At 36.5% G+C, this 9,395-nt stretch overlaps 1 protein-coding gene across 2 annotated transcripts in view; it reads left to right on the forward strand.

Annotated features, from left to right (window-relative positions):
• Nucleotides 1–9,395, forward strand: part of LOC133663903 (homeobox protein meis3-like) — a 95,743-nt gene that overhangs the window by 71,930 nt on the left and 14,418 nt on the right. For both annotated transcript variants that reach the window (XM_062068630.1, XM_062068629.1), the window contains 5 exons: nt 53–103; nt 2,099–2,149; nt 3,940–4,089; nt 4,165–4,273; nt 8,270–8,415. In XM_062068630.1, coding sequence (XP_061924614.1) covers nt 53–103; nt 2,099–2,149; nt 3,940–4,089; nt 4,165–4,273; nt 8,270–8,415 — 507 coding nt within the window. The remainder of the gene's footprint in view (nt 1–52; nt 104–2,098; nt 2,150–3,939; nt 4,090–4,164; nt 4,274–8,269; nt 8,416–9,395) is intronic.

The following is a 9,395-nucleotide window of genomic DNA, read 5'->3' on the forward strand; positions in this document are numbered from 1 at the left end:
GACTTCAAATCCAGGCTTTTTTTCTAATGCGATTCTGATGCTGGTGTTGTAGATTCGTTCGGAGAAACCCATATTTTCCTCCAACCCTGAGCTGGACAACTTGGTAAGATGCACTTTGCACTGGACATTGTCCATCCATCCATACGTCCATCTTCTATAGTGCTTGTTAGGGGTGTAACGGTATTATAGTTACCTCAGTATTTCCATTTCAAAGTCTTCATAATAATCCTGTGACGTGTGACGGTATCAAACAAAATCTTGGTGAGTGTATTTTTTTTTTCTGGCGCTTTAGCGTTGGCCGGGTCTGTAAATAAACGATATCTCTCAGAACCCTCTGCGCGGCGCGGGGGCGTGGAACGCCGTAAGCAGGAAGTGAAGTGTGTTCGTACTCGTCGTAGAATAAAGGAATAGTTTTTTTGGGAGATTAAATCTGTCCATAACTGGTTGAGTTATGTTGCTAACAAACAGACACACAGACCCAGGCCAAAACATACTTTCTTTGGTGGAGGTAAGAAAGTCTGCGTTCCACTTTCGTTTCGAGCCAGAGCCAGCTGGTCTCGTCGCATCGCACGGACGGAAATCACCCCCCAAAAAAAGTGTTCACCGCGGGAAATATGAGCAAAACAAAAATGTACTTGATAAATCCTCAATCCATCCATCTATTTTTCTGCACTCTGGCGGAAGGCAGGGATGGACAAGTCGCCACCTCATAAACCGTGACACTGAAAATATATTTGAAGCCAGTGAACATCAATTTCAGACATATTTACATCATTAAAAGTTTATTTCTTAGTTAACTTTTCTAAGTAGCAGCATTTTACAGACTGGTATAAGCATGTCCACTGTAGAGGACACTGCTTCTCATAATGTAGAAGTTGAAAGACACTAAAGTCTACATTATTGTTTGAAACTTGGATGTTTACATTGTCACTTTAAAGACATCAACTCAAAGTTATTTTTCTAAATATTTGCTTGAAACAGTGGATGTTCCTGCACAATTATATGCACTTAGAAATGAATGTTTGTAGTATTAAATATGATTAGAACATATGATTATATATGTTAGAACATATGATTATAGAAATATGATTGAGCATTATGTTAGTGTTCAATTACAGTAAGCGTGTTTGTTCTAAACATGCCTGCCACTTCATTTGACACACTATGGCATTTTTACCAATTTTTCTTTGGCTGTATATCACAATAATATCGTACCGTGCCCTTAATACTGTGATATTATCGGACCGTGAGATTTTGATATCGTTACATCCCTACTGCTTATCCTCATTGTTCTTGTAACCATACTTGCCAACCCTCCCGTTTTTAGCGGGAGACTCCCGGTATTCAGCGCCTCTCCCGATAACATCCAGGCAGAAATATTCTCCAGACAAACTCCCGGTATTCAGCCGGAGCTGGAGGCCACGCCCCCTCCAGTTCAATGCGGACCTGAGTGGGGACAGCCTGTTCTCACGTCCGCTTTCCCACAATATAAACAGCTTGCCTGCCCAATAACGTCATAACTGTAGAATGATCGAGGGCGAGTTCTTGGTTTCTTATGTGGGTTTATTGTTAGGCAGTTTCATTAACGTCCTCCCAGCGCGGTAACAACACACAACAACAGCAGTCACGTTTAGTCTACAGTAAAGCAGTTCGTCTGCCGTAAACAGCAATGTTGTGACACTCTTAAACAGGACAATACTGCCATCTACTGGATAGCCTCCAGGACACTGAAATTCAAGTATTTCTTTTATTTATATGTATAATAAAATAAATATATATATATATATAGCTAGAATTCACTGAAAGTCAAGTATTTCATACATATACATATATATATATATATATATATATATATATATATATATATATATATATATATATATATATATATATATATATATATATATATATATGAAATACTTGAGTTGGTGAATTCTAGCTTAAATATATTCCCCTCTTAACCACGCCCCAACCACGCCCCCGCCCCACCCCCGACCACGCCCACCCCCCACCTCCCGGTACCGGAGGTCTCAAGGTTGGCAAGTATGCTTGTAACAAATTCAACAACGTCACTCATGCACTTTCTTTCTTCACTCAGATGATCCAGGCTATTCAGGTTCTTCGCTTTCATTTACTGGAGTTGGAAAAGGTTGGTTGATTTGTAATCCAAAATAAGTTTGGAAAACCTTGGCCTGAAAGTCGATACAAACAAAATTAGTTAACGAAAGTTCCTTTAACGGCACTACAGTCGAACCTCGATTTACGAACTTAATTTGTTTAATTTCTGGGCTTGTAAATTAAAAAAAATTGTATATTTAAGCAAAACTTACCATAAGAAGCAATGTAAACATGAAAAATGATTTCTAGCCTCGACAAAAGTCCGTATTTTAGTAAAAGTTTGCACACTTAGAACATAATATAAGGTGCTTTACAGTGCTGTAATTCAAACAAACATAACAAAGGGCTGATGGATCAGCTTTCCATTTAAAAACAAAGTCAAAACAACAGCCTCCCTGCCAACACACACACACACACACAAGCTACAATGGTTATTAAGAAATGATAAAATCCACTTTACCTTGGTGCACAGTGGAAGGGGGGAATTGGGTAGGAGGCAGTGTCGACAACGCTGTGGATACTTCCTGAATGCTTCAAAACACAAATCGCTTGTCCATTGCTTTCTTTGGGACTGAGCAAGAACAATTTAAAATACAAATACAAAATAGATCTATTGATTGCTCTGCTGACGGAGATCGATTAGCCCACCCACAATGGATGTGCTGCCAGGCACAAAATGGCTGGCCTGCAAGGCACACAATGGTTGAATAAAATGTCCGTAGACTGAGTCAAGGTTTGTACAATAAAGCATATTTCTAGTCTGTGGTTGGTAAATGGAAAAGTTTGTATAATGAGGGATTTGTATATGGAGGTTCCACTATATTTTTTGACGCGCCATTACGTGTGACCATCAGTTCATACCGTAGCGGTGGAAAAAGAGCAGCGTTCCAGCTGATTCAGTCATAGGAGTGATTAAAGAGCAGAAATGGGCAAAGAAAAATTTAATTTGCATGGCAAGTTTATCCCCGAAGCCCTGGGAGGTTGCTCTCGCCACAAAACCAAAGTTATTTCCATCCACCGCCGCTGTGAGTTGAGTTATCATCAGAGTTCCTAGCTGCTAGCAACCGCAGCGTTGCCAAGTCTGTGTATTACAAGTGACTTTTTTCCCTTCAGTTGCTGGCAAGGTTTGTTAGCAGCTAGGAACTATCACCAAGTTTTGAGCAAATATGATGTTCATCCAAATAAAATATAATGAAACTGCATTTGTGTCCAAAAATTAGTGTATTTTTTACTTAATGTGAATTAAGCAAGCAGGTATTAACCTGTAATTTATAATTATGACTAAATTCACAATTATGAATAATCAAATTTTTTTCAATTATCAGCACTGGTATACTATATATTTTGTGTGAAAAAAAACAATAATTATTAAACATTTAGATACATTTGTCCAGTCCCATGTTGGGTGTATATTTTAGGTAGGTACACTAAAGATTATATAAAAAATATATATATTGATAAATCGCAATTAATAATGAGTTAACTGTGGACAAACGTGTTTGTGAGCATGCTTGGAAGGAATAAGTTAGCAATTTTACAAAATAGCACCAGGTGAGGAAATCCATTATTTTTTATGTACAAACGTACAAAATTAGCTAAAAGGCTGGCATAAAAAAATGCTAGCATACACCAAGTAACAAAATCCATGGATTTATCCCGATTAAATATTTATTTTTAAATATCAGGTAAATATATAAAATACAAATATAATATAACAATAATACATATATAAAATAAAACATCTATATAAAATAAAAATATATAAAATAAAAAAATCTGATGTGGAATTTATTCGTTATTTTGTTGTTTTCTTTCTCTAAGGTTCACGACCTCTGTGATAACTTCTGCCACCGTTACATCACCTGTCTGAAGGGCAAGATGCCCACAGACCTGGTCCTGGATGAAAGGGAGGGAGGCTCCAAGTCTGACATGGAGGACTTTAATGGATCCTGCACCAGCTTGTCCGAACAGGTGAGCCCAAACACCAAGTGAGTTTCATGAGTCATCCTTTGTACCTTATTGGGAATCTGTCTCTCTATGACGCAGAATGCTTCATGGTTACGAGAGCCGGATGAATGTGCTACCACTCCTTTGGGAACACCTGGCACCTGTGGGCTGCCTTCACTCCACACAGCAGACAACTGTAGCGATACAGGTACCACGTTACGTACATTACTTTATTATACTTTATTACTGATAGAAGTTGGAATAGGGGCCCAAAACGAAGCTTTTTAAAATAACCAATGTATTAATTATAATAAACTCTGATGTTGTCGTGCATACAGTAACTATAGGTGACACACACACACACACACACAAACTCTCACACATGCACGCACACACAAAAACACAATATAGTCACATTTTTGTTGCTATACTATAACATCCAACCAGTCCTTTATTGTAAACTAAAATGCCACAACTAAACCACATCCCATATGCACCTAATTTTATATTCCTTACTACAATATTCTTTGAAATTAATTATTCCATTTTTATTGAATTGTCGTATGCGTGCGCTTTCCTTTTTATGAGTTTCTGCCAATAACATTAACTATTAAACTGCCTTTTTTCATTTTAACAATAGGCAATATAGTTTTATACTTTCCTACTTAACATGCAGTGTATCTTCTCGAGACATTAAGAACTGCATTGTGTGTACAGTTATATAATGTATATCATATATACAGTATATGCTGTACATACATTTGTACACATATACATATACATACTGTATATACACAAAAAAATTGTATATACAGTTATGTATTATAATATATATACTGTATATGTAATACAGTACATATATTAAGTTGTGTACTGTAATATAAAATATGTGTATTAAATATTGTATATATACAGACATATATATTTTCATAGTACACACACATACACATGTTCATATATACAGTACATACATACTAGGGTTGTCTCAATACCAATATTTTGATATTGGTACCGGTACCAAAATTTCGATACTTTGATACTTTTCGATACTTTTCTAAATAAAGGGGACCACAAAAAAATTGCATTATTGGCTTTATTTCAACCAAAAATCTTAGGGTAAATTGTGTCCTGGAGTAAAATAGTGAACATACGAGACAACTTGTCTTTTAGTAGTTAGTAAGCAAACAGACTCCTAATTTAGCTGCTAACATATGCAGTAACATATTGTGTCATTCCCCATTCTATTGTTTTGTCAAAATGATAAAGGACAAGCTGTAAAAATGTATTATTAATCTACTTGTTCATTTACTGTTAATATCTGGTTATTTTCTGTTTTAACATGTTCTATCTACATTTCTGTTAAAATGTAATAAACACTTATTCTTCTGTTGTTTGATACTTTCCATTAGTTTTTGATAATACCACAAATTTAGGTATGGATCCGATACCAAGTATTTACAGGGTCATACATTGGTCATAATTTAAGTTCTCATGTGTCTAGGGACGTATTTCCTGAGTTTATGAATATAATATGAATTTAATAAATAAAGAAAAAAGAATTTGTGACGATTAAAAATATTGATCTAATCATAGCGGTATCGACTAAATACACTCTTGTACTTGGTATCATTACAGTGGATGTCAGGTGTAGATCCACCCATGACATTTGTTTACATTGAGACGCCAGTGAGCTATCGTATCCTCCTATGGTGTGTAGTGAAGCATGTTTAGCTATTCCTCATCCTGCAGGGATGATACTTGTAAAAAAAACTAACTTTGTTTGTCGCCATGGAAGCGAGGATTCGAGATTTAGAAGAAGCTAAAACACTGCCGATTGCGGATGGACATTATCCGCTAGCTAGCTAGCCATGTTTTAAAGCACCTCTTTCTGAGGGCATTTCAGTGTTATAACTTCACCTTTATCTTTAGTTTTTAAGCCAAAATGTGTCCGTTCTCCCTTTTCTGTCTACACACTGTGTCTGCTTGTAAGTACTCCATGATTATGCGCTGCCGAACATGCTCCTCTGCTCCTAAAACCAACAATGTCACGACGTGCCGACGACGCGCTGTCATGCTTGTAAAAAAATAAATATGGCGTACCAATACTTTTCAAACAGAGTATATGTAGTATACCGTTTTTGATTCTTTAGTACCGCGATACTATACTAGTACCGGTATACTGTACAACCTTAATACATACACATTCACATACACATATATATATATATATATATATATATATATATATATATATATATATATATATATATATATATATATATATATATATATATATATATATGTATATATATATATATATATATATATACACTACCGTTCAAAAGTTTGGGGTCACCCAAACAATTTTGTGGAATAGCCTTCATTTCAGTCTACCCTAGGGCAGCTGTGGCTACAAATGTAGCTTACCACCACCAGGTGTGAATGAATGATGGGTTCCCACTTCTCTGTGAGCGCTTTGAGTATCTAACAATAGAAAAGCGCGATATAAAATCTAATCCATTATTATTATTATTATTTCTAAGAACAAGAATAGACTGTCGAGTTTCAGATGAAAGTGCTCTTTTTCTGGCCATTTTGAGCGTTTAATTGACCCCACAAATGTGATGCTCCAGAAACTCAATCTGCTCAAAGGAAGGTCAGTTTTGTAGCTTTTGTAACGAGCTAAACTGTTTTCAGATGTGTGAACATGATTGCACAAGGGTTTTCTAATCATCAATTAGCCTTCTGAGCCAATGAGCAAACACATTGTACCATTAGAACACTGGAGTGATAGTTGCTGGAAATGGGCCTCTATACACCTATGTAGATATTGCACCAAAAACCAGACATTTGCAGCTAGAATAGTCATTTACCACATTAGCAATGTATAGAGTGTATTTCTTTAAAGTTAAGACTAGTTTAAAGTTATCTTCATTGAAAAGCACAGTGCTTTTCCTTCAAAAATAAGGACATTTCAATGTGACCCCAAACTTTTGAACGGTAGTGTATATATATATATATATATATATATATATATATATATATATATATATATATATATATATATATATATATATATATATATATATATATATATATATATATATATATATTTAGATACACAAACATGTAAATTCATATACATATATACATACATAAATACAGCACATACAAACACACACACACACACACACACACACACACACACACACACACACTTGTATCACGTTTCTACACTGGAAAGGGATTATAGTAAAAAGGGCCTATTGTTTTCCAAAATGTCGAAGTCTGACTGTTGCGACCAAATTTTCCTTCTGGTCGCTGAGTGGTGGAAATGAATTATTGGAGCTTTGTATGACGCGCTCACTGTAAAAAGACGCCGAGGCGCGGGCTGCGTTTTGTGTATTAATTACAACACTCCATAGTGCAGTAGGGAAAATGTGACGTGTGCACAGCATATATTAAAACATGAATTATAGCGGTCAACAAAAGCATGGCAATATATCCTTCCTCTCTCCTATTTCCTGTTCCTTATTTCCTCGCCGCACAGATGAATACTAGTCTTTTAAATTCTTCCTGTTTGCATACGACACACCCATGCCCATACCCACGTGACCAACACCTCCCTTCTACCTATTCAGATCTGCTTTTAACCAGTGATTAGTGTTCTGTGTCCTGTAATATCCCGTCTTGTAATTGTCCTGTATTATTATGTATTTTACAATGTACTGCTTTTATATTTCCTGTATTTTATATTACTACTTTGAACTGTTTTATATATATATATTTTTATCCTGTAAAGCGTCTTTGAGTACTCTGAAAAGCGCTTTTCCAAATAAAATGTATTATTATTATTATTATTATTATTATTATTATTATTATTACCTTGCAGACACACCTCCACACACTCTGTTACCAAAAACCTTCATTCTGTCTCCTACACTGACAAAAGAAATCTACCTAAAACAACTTCCACTGCAGGGGACACTGGTTCTCAGAAATGTATCGGCAATGTGAATTAAACTGTTGCAGCAACTTTAGCATTACACAACACTCCAACTCCACCATCACAATATTCAGCTTTTCTTGAAGTGGTCTCGTATTTTGTCACATGTCATAAGCTCAAATGTGTCGCAACTGCAATTCCTTCGAAGCCAAACCATGACTGTGGTGCAGCCTGACAGTCATTTTACTGTCCCTGCAGGAGACGGTCTGGATGCAGGAGTGGCCTCCCCAAGCACTGGAGATGACGATGAGTCTGACAGGGAGAGGAGGAACAACAAGAAGAGAGGAATATTCCCTAAAGTAGCTACAAACATAATGCGAGCGTGGCTCTTTCAGCATTTGTCGGTAAGATGTTGCACTCGTCTTTTCAATACTCCTATTACCATAACTAATACATCATATAATGGCAATAGATTTACGAAGAACTGTGAATAATAATGGCCCCACTCAAAAAATGCCTACTTTTGAAACACTAATATGTCTCACACACGTATTAAGGGCATAACATTATCAGGACTGGAGCAATTAACTTGATTAATTAACTTTGATTGGGTGTAATAATTAAAATTTGGACATACAGGCCGCATGGAGTGCCCGAAACATTAAATACGCCAACATAGTTTCCGCACGGCCTCTGCAATAGAGTGTACATGAGAGCGGTGGTGCGTGACTGTTGTGATCTGTGTGGCGGCGAAAAGCAGAGATTTTTAAAAGAACAACATATTATGCAGGGGTTCTTAACCTTTTTGACCTCGGGGCCCAACTTTACCACGAAAAAGTGGCCCACTCAAATATTAACACTGTATTAATATTATTTCTCTTGATTTTAAAAGTATACAACAGGGGTGCCCATTAGTTTAAAAAAAAAAAATAGACCCAAAAATTACCGATCATCAATCTTCACTATGACGTCACTTGACTGACATTCATAGCCCCTGAAGATCTTGTGAGATGACGCTGGCTGCTGCGAGCTTTGTATGAAGGGGGGGAAAAAACGGCTGGAACGCGAAAAGCACTTTTTGTCCAAACCGGCCGTCAAAAGTGTAAAGACCGACAGCACAGTTCCTGTCTTCACAATAAAAGTGCTGCTCCATCCTGCCTGCGCTAACAAAATAGGAGTCTCAGAAAAACTAGCGCATACAAGCTAGCGAGCTACGAAGTTAATGCCAATGTATTTCTTGTAAGAGTGTAAAAACGAGTATGGAAGCATGACAAATGAGAAGCTAAAAACCAACCACTTTCATGTGGTATTGGAAAGAGAGGATTTGTTTCCCTCCACAATGTAAATTTGAAGTTGAGAAACTTCTCAGCACTACTGTGAATCC

The sequence above is a fragment of the Entelurus aequoreus genome, linkage group LG13, assembly GCF_033978785.1.
Source record: "Entelurus aequoreus isolate RoL-2023_Sb linkage group LG13, RoL_Eaeq_v1.1, whole genome shotgun sequence".
In the NCBI taxonomy this organism is placed as follows: Eukaryota; Metazoa; Chordata; class Actinopteri; order Syngnathiformes; family Syngnathidae; genus Entelurus; species Entelurus aequoreus.